At 38.2% G+C, this 20,790-nt stretch overlaps 1 protein-coding gene across 3 annotated transcripts; it reads left to right on the top strand.

Moving 5' to 3' along the window:
• The first annotated feature begins 558 nt into the window (after positions 1-558).
• On the top strand, positions 559-20,763 carry PYROXD1 (pyridine nucleotide-disulphide oxidoreductase domain 1). Of its 3 annotated transcripts, none has more exons than XM_082759668.1 (14): positions 559-628; positions 3,540-3,786; positions 7,073-7,153; positions 8,254-8,373; positions 9,797-9,925; positions 11,228-11,301; positions 12,340-12,500; positions 13,640-13,740; positions 14,777-14,906; positions 15,443-15,555; positions 15,913-15,981; positions 17,196-17,318; positions 17,595-17,732; positions 18,531-20,763. In XM_082759668.1, the coding sequence occupies exons 2-14, from the start codon at positions 3,706-3,708 to the stop codon at positions 18,777-18,779; spliced, it is 1,569 nt and encodes a 522-aa protein (XP_082615794.1). In that variant the 5' UTR covers positions 559-628; positions 3,540-3,705; the 3' UTR covers positions 18,780-20,763. The 3 variants fall into 3 exon arrangements, with proteins under 3 accessions (XP_082615794.1, XP_082615795.1, XP_082615796.1); XM_082759669.1 differs by having other exon boundaries at positions 564-628; positions 3,543-3,786; XM_082759670.1 differs by lacking the exons at positions 559-628; positions 15,913-15,981 and having other exon boundaries at positions 3,386-3,786; positions 18,531-20,762.
• Positions 20,764-20,790: the final 27 nt, after the last annotated feature.

The raw sequence follows: 20,790 nt of genomic DNA on the forward strand, positions 1-20,790 counted from the left end.
TGGAGGAAACATTGCAGAAACCATAATTTGTATTTCCCCAAAGTAGTCCTTGTTAATAAGTCCAGTTAATATTTGTAATCCATTCATGGTGGCAGACGATCTCCCTATTAATAGAGCTCCCACAGGTTCCCTATTAATAATAATTGGTCCAGTAACTCCTGTCTTCACCCTGGTGGGTCTCGAATCCAATAAAGTCACATCGACTGCTGTTGCCAAATCCAGGCCGAGGCTCCCTCTGGTGGCTGGTCGGAGAAAAAAGGATTCGTTGCAGATGGTGCTGGTGCTGTTGCCGTTGCTGCCGTTGTCGTAAAAGCCGCTTTTTGTGTCGTCGCGGGGCGGCTCTTCCCGCTGCTCCGGCCGTTTCCCGACGCACCTCGGCGGCACACTGAAGTGTTATGAGTATTTGATTGACAGTTCTGGCACCACACTGATTCTGTTTTGCAGTCCCGTCTGATGTGTCCCGCAATACCACATCGAAAGCAACGGTATTGCGGTGCCGATCCTCGGCTATTAGAACGTCCTCCGGGGGTTTGCAAAGGAGCAAGGGCAGCAAACACTTTTGACTGTTCTTTCATGTTGTCACCTAATTGTTTTACTGCTTCTACTAACATAGTCTGTGGACCTACAGGTACCTGAGACATTCTTTCCAATCCTTCCTCTATTGTCCAAGTACTCGGTAACGTAACTAATATACTTCGAGTTGAAGGGTTACAATTTTGGAGTGCACATTGCTTTAATATAGTGCCTTTAAGATAATCGGGAACTCCCGCTGCTTGTATTGCATTTGCTACCCGATCGATAAACAACCCGAATGGTTCCTCTCTACCCTGTTTAATTCCCATGTAGGACGGCATTCCCCCTGGTTCTCTAATTTGTTCTAATGCCCTTCTGGCTAGATTCATTGATACCTTAGCTTTGTCTGGTCCCAAGAGTGCCTGCGCCTCTGTTCTAAAATATGGTCCCATACCCATTAATTCGTCTAATGTAACACCATACAAGGGATCCCCAGGCGCTCGTATTATCGCTACTTCCTCTTGGCAAACACCGTGCCAATATGCCTTAAACAAAAGTTGTTGATGCTGTGTTAAGATTAATTTCATTATGCTACGAATATCTCCTGGGAGCAAAATATTTGTCCCCCAAATATAATCTAACATTTGACGAGTAGGTTCTCCTTTTAGTCCAGACTCATTTACTGTAGATCGTAATTGTGTTAATAATTTCCAATCCAAATTAGTCAACTGAGCCTGTACATTTCCCTGTGCATCTGGAGGTGAGTACACCACCGGGAAGGCTGTTGTTATCTGTGCTGCTACTTCAAGATTCCCTTCCTTCATTGCTTCATGCGCTATTCTTTTCCATGTCTCCTCCCTGTCCTGTACATTGAATTTAAATGGATTTGTTGAAAATGGATTTGTTCCTGATTCCTCACCCACCCTTTCTCCATTCTCTGATTGTGCGGGCGGGGCTGTCGGTGGCTGTGAAGGTTCTTCTTCCCCTGATATGGGTACAGACGTTTCCCAGCCACCTGAAGTCCCCTGTGGAATTATAACTGTTCTATATGATGGTGGAGAGGGGTAAGACTGTTCCTCAGCTCTTTGTTGAGTAGAGGAAGCAGCAGAAACCCCCCCAGTCTGACTGGATGATCCTAATCGTTCTGTTGCGGCAGCAGCTATTTTTTGTTCAGCTTGATGTGTTGCTAATGCATTAGTTACCGCCCTCCATGGCTTCATCAATTTTTTCGCTACCTTGTTATCACTAATCACCTCATCAAATAGTTTGTCCCCGAACTTCCTCCACTCTGCTTGTTCAAACACCATATCAGGATTTAAAAAACAACCCTTAGCTACCCCATAAGCTAATAACTCTGGCAGTTCCTTTTTACAACGTATACCCTGTGTGCCCCGCTTTTCTAAAAAGCATTTGAGCAAATCATACGCCGCTTGTCTCTCCATACCTTTATATACGTCGGTACCGTTGCAGCCTTTGCAAAGACCTCGGCGGCGCTTTCCGGCGGGACCCTCTATAGGCTCATCCCGGGTGCAAGGACTCCTTTCCGAGCTGTGGGTGCAGGGGTTCCAAGTTTTCGTCCCTTTCACCTTTCAGACCTCGGGTGCGGGGATTCAGCAATTTTTCATCCTTTTCACCTCCTGAGCTGCGTTGCAGGACCGGTTCCCGTATTCAGTCCAACCGTGGCTTGCAGGTTCAGCTCCAGCGGAGTCCCTGTTCCCGCTCAGATTTGTCCCTGTTCGGACGCCATTTGTTGCGAGGACATTTGTTGTCGACGGAAGGAAGACACAGACGCTCAATATGAGTGATCAGTGAACTTCGATTTATTGGATAGCTCAGTCGTCTTTTATCTAATTCAATATAATTAGCTCATACATATTGCAAAAGCTAAGCTCATGATTGGTTAGTGCATTTCTCTATTTTATCAGCTAGTTTCTCACTCCCATCAACCGAAATAACACAGTCAGTACTTTCCCAAACCTCCAACGGATATCGTGTCCTTGTGCCTGATTAGCTCCCAGACGTTACGTACTTTCTCAGACTCATATGAGCTGCGTTCAATACTTTCTTAACTCACGACCTCCTAGCTGCTCAACATGCACATGACCTACTTCACTTAACCATTCCTCCACACGGGATTACGCAGCACATACTGGTATATTCTGCGACTGCACGCACTGTTGCTAGGGGGTCGTCTCTGTCCCTCTGGTGGTTGTGAAGATGAAGGCCGTAGTCTTCCTCGGCGTTGTGGTTCAACTTCTTTTTTTATTTGGTCATGTTGGCCCAGCATGAGACAGGAAGGTAGGATGTTGATACACTAGTTTAGCAACTTATCAGGAGATGGTTACATGAGCTTTGCAGCAGTGTCTTTGAACAAAAGAGGCAACTGAGATGCAGAAGGAGAGAAGGGGAGGGGTTCTCTTTTTTGTTACATTAAGCAAAAGAATTTTCATAGTGTCTAGCCAAGCATTATACAGCTCCTTACTTCAGCAGGGAGCTTTCGCAACTCCTGCTCCTCAAACAGAATTCCTTGTTTTTATAATACAAAAGACAATGAACAAACATTTATGGTGTATTACACTTCTCACATTAATCATAGTCTCTCAAATTAAAAACGTTATTTGCTCCGATCACCAGAGAAAACTGCAGGTTTCCCACCACCAAACCCTGACATGCCCCCTCCAGAAGGACCATGTCCCTCGGTGCAGCCACATGCTCCAACAAAGGGTTGCACGGTTTGGGAGCTGTGTGCGGGGACATGAGTGTCTCAGAAACATTTGCTCATTCTCTAACTGACTTTATTCTTTTATTAAATTTCAGTTTGTTTCACTTTTTGCAAGTACATGATGATCCAAGCTACACCTACAGCACTGCATTCAAAACTGCGGGCGGGGGGGGGGAGGCCTGTGAGAAACGAACGCAGTCTCGTGCTTTCATGTTTCTTTTTCCTGATTTCTTGTTAAGGAATGAAGAAAGGCTTGAGGTTTTTTTTATTTTACTTGTCACTCCTCTTATTTGCGTGTTCTCAGCAGAGCCAAGCCCAGAACGAGTTAAGGCCACAGACAGAGCGGGCGGGGCCGCGCCCCACCCTGCCGCAAACCGAGGAAGTTTGGGTGTCACCGCTCGCCGTAGGCCCCAGCGAGGAAGAGCGGCGGCCCTCTGCTCCTCGCTGCGGCGCCCGGGGCAGGCGGGGCAATGGCGGCCGCCCCCGGCCCGGCGCGGAGCCGCTTCGCGGTGGTGGGCGGAGGCATCGCGGGAGTCACCTGCGCCGAGAAGGTGCGGGCCGCGGCCCCGCCGCCACAGCGCGCATGCGCGCGACCCCTGCCGGGTGGGGGTGGGGGGAGGAGGGGGTGGGGGCCGCTTGTTGGGGGGCGGCGCCATCTTGGCGGCGGGGGGCCGGGGTGGCTGGCGAGGGGCGGTGGCGTTCGGCCGGGGGGGGGACGTGCCCGCAGGGGCAGCCGGCGGGGCTTGAGCTTTATACAGAGACTCGCTAAGCGTTCTGTGCCTGCCCCAGCGTTTTAGAGAAGTTTGTTCATTTTAAAAGAAACAGTATTCTATAAATGAGTAGTGAGCAGTTGGAATCGCAGAGTCGTTAAGGTTGGAAAAGACCTCCGAGATCATCTGGTCCTGCCACCAATGTCACCCGCTAAACCCCGTCCCTCAGCACCAGGCCCAGCCTCTCCTTGAACACCCCCAGGGACGGTGACTCCACCACCTCCCTGGGCAACCTGTCCCAGTGCCTGACTGCTCTTTTTGGGAAGAAATGTCTCCTCATTTCCAACCTAAACCTCCCCTGGCACAACTTGAGAACATTCCCTCTAGTCCTGTCACTAGTTACCTGTGAGTAGAGGCTGACACAGCCTCCTTTCAGTTAGTTACAGAGAGCAATAAGGACTCCCCTGAGCCTTCTCAAAGCAGAGTGGTACTATAGCATACTCAGCTGTCTGCCAATACTTGCCAAGAGGATAAAACTGCATTGCACATACTCTGATAACAGTTTATGTAGGCTTCCTAAAGAAGGAGTTAAACCTTTGTATCATGAGAAAGTTGGCATTCTGTGTGCCAGTCAAGAGGTCAGCGGCTCAAAAGTTAGCTGTGTTCATAGCCATCGAGGATTGTACCATGACTAGGAGGAAGTTTGCTGTGCTGTGCTCCTCGTCATGAAAGCAGTGCATCAGGTTTTGTGGAATCCATGCTTAAGGCTGCACACCTGTGGAGATTGGCTAATCCCTTCAGCTTTCCCTGAGCTCCAAAAATCACTTTTGTTTACGTCTAGGTTTCAAGGGTTTTGGTGTTTCCAAAACAGCAGTAACTGGAGGGAGTTTTTAACCCATAACATGGAATGAAATTATGTAGATACTAGTTCAGTGAAAATTACTCTATTTGTCAGACCGTAAAGCAGTATAAAGACTGTTTCAGACTGTCTTCTGGTGATGGAGTGAGATTATTTCAGACAGTTTCAGGCATTTTATGTAAACTAAATGTAGAATAAATTACAAGGGAAAAATGATTGTTCTCCACCTGTATGGAATTGGTTTTGGTTTCTAGCACTTACTAGTTGTTTTTCCTTTGATTTTTTTCACAGTTGATGCAATATGTGGGCTCTAATACTACAGGCACTTCAATACTATATTAATATGAGTAATTGCTAAAAATTGTTTAAACTGTTCACATAATTAAAGGTATTGTGTATCCTTAAGTGCTAGCAAGAATAAGATTGGGGTCAATATTTAATAGTCCAGGAGACTATGTTTGCCTGGAGGTAATATAGAATCACAGAATAATACAGAAATAAAAGGGGAAGATTGAATACAATCTTTCTCGGTCCTGATTCTGAACAAGTAAGATTCCCTGGAACATAGTAGTGGCAATAAGCAACTTCTCCATCATATATATTACAGTTTGGGTATGTATTTACATGATGCCTTGTAGTTCAGGCTTCTCACACTGCTAAATGAGAACAGTCATTGTTTCAGGTCTGTCTTAAAAAGTTCACTTGGAATTAGGTACTTTTTAAGTACGTTTCAAAACAGCCTGACAGAATGTCTTAAAATCTGTTGATTCGTTGTTGTTGTTGTTTTAGGTTTTGGGACATGGCACATAGGGACATGGTTTAGTGGGTGACATTGGTAGTAGGGTGATGGTTGGACCGGATGATCTTGGAGGTCTTTTCCAACCTTAATGATTCTATGATTCTACATCTTACATAATTTCTACTTTCCATGCTTTCCATGTTTATGTTGTAATAGTTCTTTCTGATTTGTGATGATTTGCATGTGTACATATGTATGGATAAACTTAATATTCTATCTGGCAGATTTCTAATTTTAGTATTTTAAAAGATAATGCACCAACCTCAATGACACTGAATGAAAATGTCACACAACTACTCAATCATAGTAAGAGGAGGGTATAAGCATTAGAGTATGTGTAAGTGATGCAGAGGACATAATGTCAGTCTAAAAAAGTCTGAAACACATCTGATGATGATCACCTAATCACATGCTGCCTGTGGCGTTCTGAAGTTTTTCTGAAGCTTATTTATTAGGTACAGATGGGAGCAGCTGCAGAAGCACATCGTGCTATTCTGTTGCATGAACTTGTCAACCTTTCTTTTTTCTGCCAATACAAAGCATACAGCTGCAATAGTTATGAAATACATATTAGGGATTTGTGCTATAAGGTGTGGATTACATAAAGTTTTCACATAGCCTCACTAAATTCATCTGTGTTTTTATGCCCAGAGTATGGCCATGTTAATCTCCCTTAAATCTACTACAATGCTGAAAAACTTTGACCTTCAGGTTACTATGTTAGACTCCTTGTATCAGAAGTACAAGGATATATGTGATTCTCTTTATAGCTCAATTACACATGGATGACACAAAACATGCATCCTGGCAGCTTATATAACCATGCCGTTAACATGTAGAATACAGGTGACAAGGAACTGTGGGTTTTGCTAGTGCCTCAGAGATGAGTGGTTTGTACTTGAAGGAGGTTTTTTATATGCTTTGGAAGAGCAATGCAGCATTTAAGATGGAGATTCTGCACTTTGGCTTGGGGCCTGTAAGAGTTGTGTGTTGCCTATAACACTCTGAAGGTGATGATCCTCTTAGCAGTTCAGTAAATTGCATTTAAAATAACCAATAGGAATCAATATTTTCTCTGTGAAAATGAAATCTGTGAACAATTAGTCACTGGTACTTAATAAAAAAAGTACTTCCAGCAGTTGGGAGTCTCCACAAATCATGTGATCATAGTCGTCCTACAGTTGGTCTTTAGAAAATTGTGAGAATAGTCTTTTGAATAGTCATTTTTACAGTGACTGCAGTTCTTGAAGATGTATTTGTATGTGAATGAATTAAAATCTTGGGTCTCCAAATTCCATTTGTTTCAGTCATTCTGTCTTATTCTTCCCTAATCTTGAAACAGCAATTATGGTTAGATGAGACCAATGTAAGGTAGCAATGCATATTACTGTTCTCCAATAATTTTACTGTCTTTAAGTCAAATTCTGTGGATAATTATTTGCTCATCATGATTTCTATTTCTTTATAAGCTGGCTGTGGAATTCCCATCAGAAGACATTTTTTTAGTGACAGCTTCTCCAGTTATAAAAGCTGTAACAAATTTCAAACAGGTAAGAGAGCTTTAATTTTTGTTATGGTAATGCCTCTTCAGAAGCTTGTACATGTACAGAAAATTTAGAGTTTAATCCTGAAAATGTTTATGATTATAAGCAAATGCTTATGATCATTATTTTATAGTGGTTCATAATTATATTCACAATATTAGTGAGTAAGAAAAGATTGAACTGGGTACTTACATGATTGAAGTGCTTACTGCTTTTATACTGAAGCTTTATTACACTACTTTGTTAATGGGAATTTTTCCCCCAGAATACCCATGAGAGGAAGGTGCTTGCATGGGGGAACACAGAATCATAGAATCCTTGAGGTTGGAAAAGACCTCCAAGATATGTGGTCCAACCATCACTCTACTTTCAGTGTCACCCATTAAACCATGTCCCTAAGCACCAGGCCCAGCTTCTCCTTGGACACCCCCAGGGACGGTGACTCCACCACCTCCCTGGGCAACCCATTCCAATGCCTGACTGCTCTTTCTGAGAAGAAATGTCTCCTCGTTTCCAACCTAAACCTCCCCTGGTGCAACTTGAGGCCATTCCCTCTAGTCCTATCACTAGTTACCTGTGAGAAGAGTCCGACCCCCAGCTCCCCGCATCTTCCTTTCAGATCGTTGTAGAGAGCAATAAGGTCTCCCCTGAGCCTCCTCTTCTCTAGACTAAACAACCCCAGTTCCCTCAACCGCTCCTCATAGGACTTGTGTTCCAGACCATTCACCATGTAATGTGTAACATCACGTTATTCTATCAAAGTTTAACAAGCAGAACATGTAGGTCTTAGAAATGCATCAGGTAACTTAAAAAGCAATGCTGACAATTCTAATAATACAAACCACTATAGCAGTTACTGCATCCATCAAGTTAAATAGCTTTTGAATGAGAATTCTGTGTATTACTTTGACTCTTTACCAGGGATGTGCATGAAAAGATTCTATAATACATAAAAAGTACTTTTAGCAGTGTCACAAGAACATGTTTGAACACAATTATGTTGTGACTTATTTATTGGAAATGAACATAAAACATTTTGTTGCAAATTTCAGAAGTAAACATGGATATATTATTCATATTTTTAAATCTGTCTCTTATTCCTACAGATCTCCAAAACGCTTGAGGAATTTGATGTAGAAGAGCAACCAAGTTCCTTATTAGAAAGACGATATACCAATATTAAAGTTATACAGTCTGGAGTAAAACAGTTGAAGAGTGATGAGCATGTAAGCTACTGTTTTCTCTCTTTTACCTATGTGTGTTCTTTCAAGTTATTAAAAAAAATTACATCTAAGAAACACTTGAATATTTTTGGCATGAAATTCTGTTCAAGACCATTCTGGTTACTAAAACATAAGTTACTAAAATTAGAGAGAATACCTGCTGACTTTAATTTTACATATCACTTACGCTGTTGTTTGAGTAGAAATATCTACAGAGGATATAATTATAGATCAAAAATTGCTTGTTAATTAAGAAACCACATCTTCTAGCTTTAATTCTTTGACACTTTAGATCTATGGCATAGCATACTTGATTGGAATAGGAGGGAAAACTGACAATGAAACCAATATTGTATACCAGTATAGGTGTCAGAAAATTTCTGTAACCCCTAACTGGAGGTCTCTGTGATTCCTAAATTACTGCTTGTTGCTACAGAGACCAAATGATAACAACTTAATGATGCACAGAAAATGAATTCTCAGAAGAACCAATATTTCCAACATTTCTTCTTTTTAACAAGAAAAATGTTGCAAGTATGAGCAATGTGCAGGTCCTATTTAGAGTCCAAGTCAGCTTGACATATTTTTTTTCATTTCAGTGTTTATTAGAAATTCACATTCAGATTCTGAACTGTTCCTTCTCCTTTTAAGTTGCAGAGCTATGATTTCAGTCAGATTATAATGCTATTAATGTTCTGAATCCAATTATATTATTGTAGCCTCATTATTATATTGTTTTATTTTAGTTTGTATGGATTCCAATATATCACGTATGTGGATTTGAAGGATCTTTTGCCTGTTATCCCCAAATCTTTAAAAAGTCCCTTTGTGCAACTGTAACTAACTGTAAACTAGTTAGCTTCTAATACGGAAAAAAAAAAAGAAAAAAATCATGTTAAGCTTTAAATATTTCTTGCTGCAGAATGATGTAACTTTTTTAGTGCCTACCCTTTGTCTTTAGCAAAGAACAGAATTTGCAGTATTTCTAAACTGTATTCTATCCAGTACCTAATTAACACAACTCTACAGTTGTTTAAATGTTTTGAATAAGATTCATAATTGCTGTTATATAGCAGTGCATAAGTCTACATCTATTACTGGGGTGGGGGGGACATAAAATCACAGAAAACTGATTATGTCAGCACAGATAGTGAGTAGAGAGTGCCACCAAGAGGTAATCTTAATATTTCATCTGTCTTTAAGCGTACATGTTCTACCTTATTGGTCATAATATATTGTATACTTAGACTTGTAAGTTTGTAGTGAGTGTAATGCAAATAAAGTAACACATAATGAGAGAATGAGATTTTTTAAGAAACTACTTACAGGTTTTAATATCTGCAAAATAGTAAAATATTCAGGAAAAAAAGATAATGTTCTCTTAGATGTCTCCATTAGTTTCTTCTTTCTTCTTAATTTTTAACAGAAAATTTTCACTGAAGATGGGAAAGAGTATATGTATGAAAAACTTTGCCTATGTGCTGGAGCAATACCAAAATTAATTTTTGAAGGAAATCCATATGTATTAGGAATCCGGGATACTGACAGTGCACAGGTAAATGCTCTTTGGACTTACACCTACAGAATATATTTGTGCTTCTGATGCAAAACACTAAAAATGGTTGCAGAATGAAATGTAGAAACATAAGGTGCTGGTTTTTATTATATATCCTTAACTAAGAACATTTTCAGTAACAGGGAAATAGCTTTAAAATAGCATTAAATAATTAGTCACTAAATTTATTACATTTATAGATGTCTCATAGTGTTTGTAACATGAAAATCTGGAACAAGTGGTGTTTGTTCTTTTGCCTTCCAGGCAGAAGCCGATTTGAAAATATAAACAGGAGGTAGGCACTAGTAGAAACTAACTTGAAAAGGTGCATCTAGTGAACAATATGAAGGGCTGCTTTTCACAGTGAAAAGCTACTGAAGGACTGATTTCTTCAGGTTCTAGTGTAGCCTCTCCTTACTGTACAGAATGGAGCTACAATTGTAGACAAAGATGTGGAAAAGTTTTCACATGACTTAATAGGCTAATACTTCAATGTGGAAATAGGAAGTGAAGTTTGACTGCTATCGATCTTCAGATTGAGAGGAGGAACAAGGAAAGTAAACACTGCTTCTCCATAACATGAGCTCTGTAGTTCATCAAATGACAAAAAAAAGGAGATACCTTTTCAAGCAAATTGAGGTGAAACCATGAAATTACTGTTGTGGTTTGTTTCGGGTATTAAAACTTTACCTGAGGTTTGGTTTGGTTTTAAAAAGGATAATCAAAAAAAGAAGTTGTATTGGGTTGCGTTTCTTTTATTTCTCTGGACACTAAAATGTGATTTGGAGACTTGTTTCTTTTTAAAAGTTTTTTGGGGAAATAAAGCTGGTTCTCAGATTTGCTACAAATTATTTTTTAAATTCCTGAATTATGATCAGGGATTTTTAAATTGCTAAATGTCTCTATCTTTGTTCTCTTAGTGTTGTACAAATTATTGGGGAAGTTTTACAAATTATGATAAAATTGGATTAATAGATAGGTATAATAATGCTAGTGGTCTCTAGAATAGAGAAATATTTTCTGGATTCTATTACTGGCTCTCTTGATTTTGTTTAAATGTAATTACTTGTGGCTCAGTTTGAGACTTAAAAGGCTGTGGAAATAACTTCAGCCTTTAATGTGATAAAACTTCACAGGCTTGTGAAGTTTCTGCAACATATTCTTAGTATTAAGTGAATGTATATGAGTAGCCTGAGAAAAATCAAAATAAAAAGACTGAGGGCAAGAAAATACTAGAAAGGATATATTTCATTAGTTGGGGTTTAATTTTTTTTCTTTTTTTCTTTTTCTTTTCTAACACAGGCTTTTCAGAAGCATTTGGCCCAAGCTCAGAGAATAGTGGTGGTAGGAAATGGTGGAATTGCACTTGAATTAGTGTAAGTAAACTACTAAGTTGAAAACATACATATGCAAATAAAATCTTTACCAATTTGATGTTAAATCTTGTCTGTGTGAGTTTGGGAGAAGGTTGATGTACAACAAAGTTATAGTTCTTAAGGCACTTAGTAATAAAATTTGATTAAGAACCATTTTTCACCATATGGTGGAGCTTACTGTCACATAAAATTCAGAAAGCTTCAAAAGAAGCTTTAACATTCAAGATTCCAAGAATATACGGTGTTTTTCTAACTTGGCACCAACAGAAATTTGTTTAGGATAGAAAGAGCAATATTTAAATTATAAAACTTGCCTGATTTGTGGAGACAGAAGAGGTAACAGGAATAGAGGCATTTTATCTTGCATCCAACCAAATTTAATTTGGTAGAGTGCTGAAGTGTCTGATGTGACCTTTGTCACAGGCAGGATATCAAGCCATAGGGTCCGACAGTCTGATAGATTGCAGAAACATCTGTATTATACAATTACATATTCTTGTTTTGCATTGCGGGGAATCGGTGCTTAACTTGGACAGCTACTAAATTGATGATGACTTGATGATCTTGAAAGTCTTTTCCAACATAGATGATTCTATGATTCTATAAATCATTATCTGCAGTCTAGTTCATGTTTCAGGTAATACATCTTTGCAGTTTTTCTGATGGATACGAACAAGATCTAAATGCCTGTCACCAGCAGTGGGCAGTCTGGACAAAAAGACGCATTTGTTTTTTCATTGCAGGGAACAGGAAATACTAAGTATTATTATTACAAACTTAGTCTGCCTTTCCTTTCTGCCCTGTGTTCAGTTGAGATGTGCTGTTGAGAAAGTATAAGCTGCTAATTTGAAGATTTTTTTTTATGGTTTCTTCACGTGAATAATCAGAACCTGTAGTAGATTTTATAGGTTTGAAAGTCTTGGATCTCTTATTTGTAGCTTCTGGAATTAACCTTGCACAATTCTAGTGGTCTTGCTAAGACTCATAAATCCTTTTCCAGGTAGTCTGTCATTTTATCCGTTGTTTAAATGTATGCAGGTATGAAATTGAAGGCTGTGAAGTAATCTGGGCTATCAAAGACAAAGCCATTGGGAACACCTTTTTTGATGCAGGAGCAGCTGAATTTCTTATTCCAAAGCTAACTGCTGAAAAACGAGAGACTCCAATTGAATGTAAAAGAACCAAGTATACAATGGAAGGTATGTTGTTTTAGTCTCCTAGCATTGCAGCAGCTGCATTAAAAATATTAATTATTAAATATGTTCATACATATTATATATATTAAATATTTATATTATATATTTATATATTATTATATATTATAAATATTTACATGTATATAATATATACATATAATAATATGTATATTAATATTAAATATAGCCCTGAAATGAGTTAATTTAGCAGACCATAAATAGCTTACTATTGTTACCAGTGGAACTTCCTTATTAAAAAAAAAAGGCAATGCAAAAACTCACTCAATTAATGTAGACATATGACAGCATGTAACAGCGCATTTTGCAGTATTAGTTATCTTTATGTCTATGCCAAGTTTAAATTTGATTTTCAGTATTCAGTCTGCTGAAGTACCTTTTCTATTACTTGACATATTTTAATGTTTTTCTGAATTATGTCAGCATTATGAAGGAAGGTGCTGTCCCACACTAAGCTATCGGATGATCAGATGAAACCTCACAGAACTTTTACAAATGCAATGAAGCTGCATTCTTTATAGCAGCAGTTAACTAGAACTGCATGAACAAATATTACACAAACATATATATGACCTATATATGACCTATAATAAAAAGAAGAGCATGTTTCTAGACTTCAGGTTGGAAGAATAAGTTTTAAAAGAGTCAGCCTAAAAGTCACAAAGTGACACCCAGTATTCTTCACTTGTATCATCATGTTAGAATTTGCAGCCTCATGCAGTGGAAGCCACTTAATGCGCATTTGCTAGCAGATGGACATCAGTTTCACTATTAGCACTGACAATAAGCAACTGAGTTCACAGCTGGACTCTAGAACTCCAGTGCCTCAGAAGCTGTTGCTCCTGTAGCTCTTACGGGTCCATGCAGGTACCTAACAGTGCATGGTTGGTTCAGAGGTGAGTAAGTAGTAAAAGGCATAAAACCAAAAGGTGCCAAAAATACTGGTTTGGAGTCTGATTTGTCTGCCAATTAACCATGTTTGGGACTTCACCTTACCTTGTTTGTTAGATGTTTTTGTCTTCCCTTTTGGCAATCAGATTGTATTTCTCTTAATTGCGAATCCTTGTTCTGAATTCTGTGGGCAATGAAGTGGATATGCTAAATCTGATATTCTCTGTCTTCAGGAAGTGAGAAAAAAGAAAGACCTGTAGCAGCATCTGACAGAGTGGGCAGTGCCTTAGGCCCCGACTGGCATGAGGGCTTACATCTTAAAGGGACTAAAGAGGTATGGTCATAACCTTGCTTACATTTGTTTAACTGTTGCTTTAAATTGATAAGGATTACAGAATTTATGATTATGAAGTATAACATTTAGGGTTATTAGAACAAGAAAAATAAGATGAGTTTGAACCGATTCTCTCGTCAGAATCACATCGGAAAATATGTTAACACAAACAGAATTGTTCTCTGTTTCAGGAGGGAGGTGATAAATCAGATCTACTGCCACGGTTTCATCAATTTTCTATCCATATTGAAATAAATGTTGGCTTGCACATTTCTTCGGGACTAGTGTCAATCCTAGCTTTAAAAAGAAGCAGTGATACCTCCGCTCTTTTAATTGTATCTGCCTTATGTATATTTTAATATGTGAAAAAATAGGACAGTAGAATTTGTACAGACGTACAGTCTCCTGTTACAGTAGGTAATGAAATGTGAAATCACCAGTGCATACAAGCATCATCTTCAGATATTGATCAGTTATAGATTCTACAGAGATGTCCTTACAGTACTAACTAAAGGATGTTCAGGATATTCACAGATTAGTGGCCGTTAAAGGCTGTGGAAATGTGGAAATTATATCTTCTTTTTCTCTTTTTACAACATTTAAAACCTAAAGTGATTATTGTTATCAGAATTTAATGCGTGATAGAAAATTGAAGGATTTGAAATCCTGAAAGACAGGAAAGACCAATTGACTTTTTTTTTTTTTGTCTGTTCTGATAAGTTCTGTATTCCCTGTTTATAAACTCAGAGGAACTGGAATACGCTTTCTGGCATGCTAGAAAAATCTATAAATTGTCATGATATTTAAAGGACCATCAAATAGCTGCTGAAAAAGCATATAAATTACTGCTTACTGTGGTTAGATCTATGACAGATCTGAAAGAGTGTGAGAACTTGGCTAATGTGCAATGCTTTAAGATGCGATACATGGTAATTCTTTTTCTCAGGTTAGTAACGCCTCAGTTTAGGTGAAGGTGCATTTGCTATTAAAAATATTGTTAATCATTATGTTTACATTTTTGACAAACTTTCTTTAGTTTTCTCATAAAGTACATATTGAAAAACTATGTGAAGTAAAGAAAATACACTTACAGCAAGAATTTTTACAACTGCAACAGATGTCTTTGGCTTTTCCTAAAGAAGAGAAGAACGTAGAACCAGATGAGGGTAGGTGTGACGAAAAAAAAAAGTGTGCCAGTGCTGATTAGAAAAGCATGTTGAAGATGAAGCAATGCTAGAGCATGTTTGATCTTGATTGCTTGTGCTAAAGGAAATGAAGATTTGGAAAAACAGTCCTTTGTTTCTGTAAATTAAATGGAGCTTTAGCAATTTATAGCAGTTGAATATTTATGGGCTACAATTAAATTACAAAATGCAATGAATCAGACCCTTCTTCCACAAAGTCACCTAGCTACTATGTGCGGAATGTTTGTTCTTGTGGCAGCCCAATAAATGAGGGATTTGATTCAAGAAAATTCCAGAGAAAGCTAATAGTAGGGAACTAAGCTCCAACTCTCATTTTCTGGTCCTGAATGAAAGTAAGAAGTGCTATAGGTAATCTCTGTGGGTATTATTATTTTCGTAGCTAATAAACCTGAAATCTCTTTTTTTTTCTTGTTTATTTCATGTCTTACCATAAGACATAAATAATAAAGTAACTTCTGTTGGTTACATTCTCAACGCAAAATTTTCCACTTTTTCAGTGCTATGGCCTGTATATGTGGAATTAACTAATGGAAAAATTTATGGATGCGATTTCATTGTCAGTGCAACTGGTGTTGTGCCAAATGTCAAACCATTTCTTGATGGCAATAATGTAAGTATGCTGATTTACTTTGAAGTTTAAACTGTGGGATTTTTTAAGGAAGGGGAGTTCTTCCAACTGGTTTACATTTCTTTTGACATGAAACAGTGATTTGAGAGGTTTTGAATGCACAGCATCTCAAAATAAGGTAGGTATGTTGATACTGGAAATATCTACTAGGATAAAAACGAATTTCATTAGCGTTCTTGGCTTATTATATTGCTACTCATGATATATACACACAGTGTATCAGTAGATACAATATACACTGATAAGATTAAGCCTATAAAAAGAGAGGAAAACATTTCTGTAATTGGTGGCTGTTATTATGGAAACATGCACTAATGTTGAACCATTAAATGTTTCAAGGAGGAGCGTCTGAGGGAGCTGGGCTTGTTCAGCCTGGAGAAAAGGAGGCGACCTTATCGCTCTCTACAGGTACCTCAAAGGAGGCTGTAGTGAGGTGGGCATTGGTCTATTCTCCCACGTGCCTGGTGACAGGACGAGGGAGAATGGGCTTAAGTTGCGCCAGGGGAGTTTTAGGTTGGATCTTAGGAAGAACTTCTTTACTGAAAGGGTTGTTAGACATTGGAACAGGCTGCCCAGGGAAGTGGTGGAGTCACCATCTCTGGAGGTCTTTAAAAGACATTTAGATGTAGAGCTTAGTGATATGGTTTAGTGGAGGACTTGCTAGTGTTAGGTCAGAGGTTGGACTCGATGATCTTGAGGTCTCTTCCAACCTAGAAATTCTGTGATTCTGTGAATTAGATGTTTGCAATAGTATTTCTGGCCTATATATAAAAAAGTAAAAAATGAACTTTAAGACTAGATGTCCCTGCAACATATTTGAATTTTGGCATGCTCCGTTACATCCATGCCAGGTATCAGTAATAATAATGTTGGAAACCTGTGCTGTGTTCTAAAAATAATACTTAAGGTTTTGTGTCTTACCATGGAGCTCTTGCCACTCTGTTAAATAATTTTATTCAGTATGCAATGCTACTATAAGGTATTTTTAATAGATGGAGCTTTGAATTATTTTAAAGGGTATGTGAAGGTCACTTGTGAAATGCAACACTGACTTGTTCTTAAACATGGTGAGAAAAAAAAATGTGTGGATTGGGAGGAAATTCTACTTTTGTAGGCTAATTTTGGTTTGGATTATTTGAAGATTTGACCAGACTAGAGATAAATTCTGCAGGGGATTGGGTTGTGTTATTAATATGGAGAATATTTTTTATAGGGATGACTGCAAAAAAATACTTTGTTATGGCATTCTTCAGGGAAATCAGTTTCATTCCCTTAAAAATGAAGAAGCCTGAAGACTGATGTTTGAATGTGTTTCTCTTAGGGTTGTCAGTCTTTCAAATTGAATCAGATTAGATGGGAGAATGAACAGCCATAGATCGTTTACACCAAATTCCTCTTTCTCTGTTGTTAAATGAAAAGTAGAAGAGCATTTTGCTGTGTTCCCTTAGTATTAATTCATACTTTATATCTTCAAATGTTTCAATTAAGCAGTAGTGGATTTACTGAAATTTTGTAGGGAAGTCTGCCATTAAAAAGCAAATGAGTCAACCACTTAACATGTATAAAGTTAAATCACTCAAAATTACTATTTTACTTTGGTACTGATCTGTGCAAATACTTAGTTTGCTATAGGTGAAGATGGAGGTCTTAAAGTAGATAAACACATGCAAACGTCCCTGCCAGATATCTATGCAGCTGGGGATATCTGCACAGCATCGTGGGAACCTAGTCCAGTGTGGCATCAGGTAAATCAAATTATACAATTGTGCGCTCAGCAGCAATGCGATCTACAAAGTAAATTACTCACAGTTACACAGATGGGAGAAAATGTTTAATTGAACTGGAAACCAGTAAATAGACAATCCTGGGTGTGTTGATGGTAGATAAAATTATCTCTGTGGCTGAAAACCAAGTTGTTCAGCCTTTCTGACCGTAACAAAAATATGTAGTGGGCACTGATGAGAACAGTGAGCTTCATTCATTGCACAGTGACACATATCTGTGTATTTATTTTTTTTTAGATGAGACTGTGGACTCAAGCTAGGCAGATGGGATGGTATGCAGCAAAATGCATGGCAGCAGATGCTTCAGGGGAATCTATTGATCTGGATTTCAGCTTCGAACTGTTTGCTCATGTAACAAAATTTTTCAATTACAAGGTAAAGTAAATACACTCTATCAGTTTTAAACCACTGAGTAACACAGGTATTGCTTGTTTATATTCATGTGCTAACACTGAGCAGATGCTTTAAAGGGGGAATGGTTTTAAACTAGTAGAAGGGAGATTTAGATTAGATGTTAGGAGGAAATGCTTCACTCAGAGGGTGGTAAGGCACTGAAACAGGTTGTCCAGAAAAGTTGCAGATGCCTCATCCCTGCAGGGGTTAAAAGCCAGGCTGGATGGGGCTGATCTAGTGGGAGGTGTCCCTGCCCATGGCAGGGGGGTTGGAACTGGATGGTCTTTGAAGTCCTTTCCAACCCAAGCCATTCCTTGATTCTATGATATCGATGAAACAGCATTCTCTATATAATAATTAATCTTTGATTTTCTCCCTTCACACTGACTTTGAATATTGAAACCAAAGAGGACAAGGTATATACAGACATATTATAAATTTTAATTGGTGAATACCAGCTGATCTACTTCACAACTCTGCATATATTTTTATTTCATTATCTCTTCATGCATCTTACTTCATTAAGATTCTGCTCATAAAGAAATTCAGTACAATTCAGCATGGTAATTGGTTCATTATTGTTTTTAGTGATAACATTTCCAGGTGAAGGATTTTTAATTATACTGTAGCTCTGAAAGCCACTGCAAGGGGGATTTTTTATTTATATTTTATTCTAGGGGCAAGTATTTCCATGTTTATATCATTAGAACTGTTACCAGTGAAAATACTAAAAGCCACTGCAATGTTCTTATGACTGACTTTTCTTTTTCCTTCTGTTAGGTGGTGGTTTTGGGAAAATACAATGCTCAAGGCTTGGGTTTAGACCATGAACTAATGCTAAGATGTACTAAGGGACAAGAGTATGTTAAAGTGGTGATGCAGAATGGACGAATGATGGGCGCTGTGCTGATTGGTGAAACAGACTTGGAAGAAACGTTTGAAAACCTGATTTTAAATCAAATGGATCTTTCAGCCTATGGTGAAGATCTCCTGAATCCAGATATTGATATAGAAGATTATTTTGATTGAATGAAAACCCATTTCCCTTTTGTATAACTTTTTGACACTGATTAATGGCTGATAAAACTGTTTCCTTGGGATTACCAGAAATCAGGGATAAGTGCAATTCCTTATTAGGATTTTGTGTTAGTATTGCCAATTTACTGAAAAGCAAATTAGGTTAATCTGTGTACAAGCACAGGAACAAAGGCATGTGAATTAGTATTGGCGGTGAATTTTGATATATGTTAGACGAGAACATCAGAACAACACTCCTAAAAAGCAAGCTTTGCTATGCTGTTAAGATAGCACTGCATTTACCTGAATGCAGGGTAGCCTTCACCGTTGAAAAGAACTTAAACAAAACTCTATGTAATACATGTTAAATCCAGTGCATTCTTGCTTGGGGAAGAATTATCTACATGTATAATGTGCTACCATCCATTCCACTACCATCCTTCCACTGCTCAAACCTTTGAGTACTTGCTGAAAGTTTCAAGTCTCTTCTTACAGCTGATTACACTGTCTCTTGCAAGCTGGCAAATCTTTATGGCACAGGGCACTCAGAGCTCTTGCCACCTGGAATGTGGTTTACAAATATACAGCAAGCTGTATAATTTTTTTTCCTTTTTTCCATAACTTAATTTCTAAAAGAAAAGTATTTTCTACTCAGATAAATGCAGAACACAATCTTTGAACTATGAAAGCTAGGATGAAGTGTCCTTGAGATGTTAATTGAGAGCAGTATTTTTTATTTTTTTTTTAAACTGTTTTGTCACTTCAGCTCTCTAGGTATTGTGGTAAAGCTGCACCAGTGCATCTTGTGTGATTTTCAACTGGACCACTCCAGGGGTCCACTCCAAGGAAAGGTTAACACTGTACCACTGGTGGCTGTCACCTGCCTTCAGTGACTGAACTTCCTCCACGTTGTCAGAATCCTGAGGAGCAGGCTGCTGCATCCAGCTTATTTGGCAGAGGGTACTGGCAGACTTCTAAATGCTGGAAAGCCTAGCTACAGGAGCATGACCCTAAGTGCAAAGTTGATAGGGATGTCTTGCAGTCTCAAGGCTAGTTGTTTTGCAGGGTTTTTGTTTGTTTTTTTTTTAGATTTTGTATGATTGTTAAGAATTCCATCAAGATACATCATCAAACAACCATTACCGTTACAAAAAAAATGATGCAGGAGGATTTCTTGGCCACTTTCTGCCCTCTTCTTTTTTATACCATTTTGCATATTGGTTCCAGGAAGGAATATTTGGAGGTACTAAATTAAAATTTTACTTGTGGCAACTAGTGACAAAATATATTACTAAGTTGCCAACTACGGTTTAAAATTTAAATTTTATTTGAAATAAAAATCATAACAGGCTACCTGGATGTATGTATAGTTACACAAGATGCACCCTGGTAATCATGATACGTATGTACAGACTTGCTTAAATCAAGTTCATTCTTTTTTTGTTACTAGTAATAATTCAGTGTCTCCTTTCCTAGGTTATAAAGCCCAACATTTCAAGCTATTCCTTAATGTACTCCTTGTATTCCTTAGTGCTGTTCATAGATGTAAATTGTTTCATACTTGATTTTGGTTTTGATCTGCAGTTGTTACCTGGGAGTTAAGATTTAGGTTTAAACTAGGAACAATTCGTTGTATGAAGTTGGTGGTACATGTTGGGATTTTTCCCAGAAAATCACTAAAATTATTTAGAAGAGAATGACTGTTTAATTAAATTAATTAATTCCCTTTTTGGCAAAGGATTTAATTAAATGATAGATGAAACTCTAAGCTTCAGTCAAAAGATTATACCAGAAAAATAAAGATGAAGAGTTTATTTTAATTATCTGAGATTTTTTTGTTGTTTTAAAATATTTAAGTTGATACACATCTGTATGCCTGAATGTATCCAAAATGAAACCAACTAGACAATCAGAACCTAAGTTTATAATGAGTTTGACTTCAGCTTATTGATCATTGGCTGCTAAAATCTTAAAAAAAAAAAAAAAAAAAAATCTAGCAAATAGATTATTCAGCCTCTTGTGT

Source organism: Aythya marila (genome assembly GCF_965140915.1).
Source record: "Aythya marila genome assembly, chromosome: 1".
In the NCBI taxonomy this organism is placed as follows: domain Eukaryota; kingdom Metazoa; phylum Chordata; class Aves; order Anseriformes; family Anatidae; genus Aythya; species Aythya marila.

Bases quoted from the DNA above. Each gene is read 5' to 3' on its own strand.
- PYROXD1 (XM_082759668.1), top strand. From the start codon at position 3,706: ATGGCGGCCGCCCCCGGCCCGGCGCGGAGCCGCTTCGCGGTGGTGGGC. The intron at 11,302-12,339 runs GTAAGTAAACTA...AAATGTATGCAG, and splicing joins GGAATTGCACTTGAATTAGT to GTATGAAATTGAAGGCTGTG. The intron at 12,501-13,639 runs GTATGTTGTTTT...CTCTGTCTTCAG, and splicing joins AACCAAGTATACAATGGAAG to GAAGTGAGAAAAAAGAAAGA.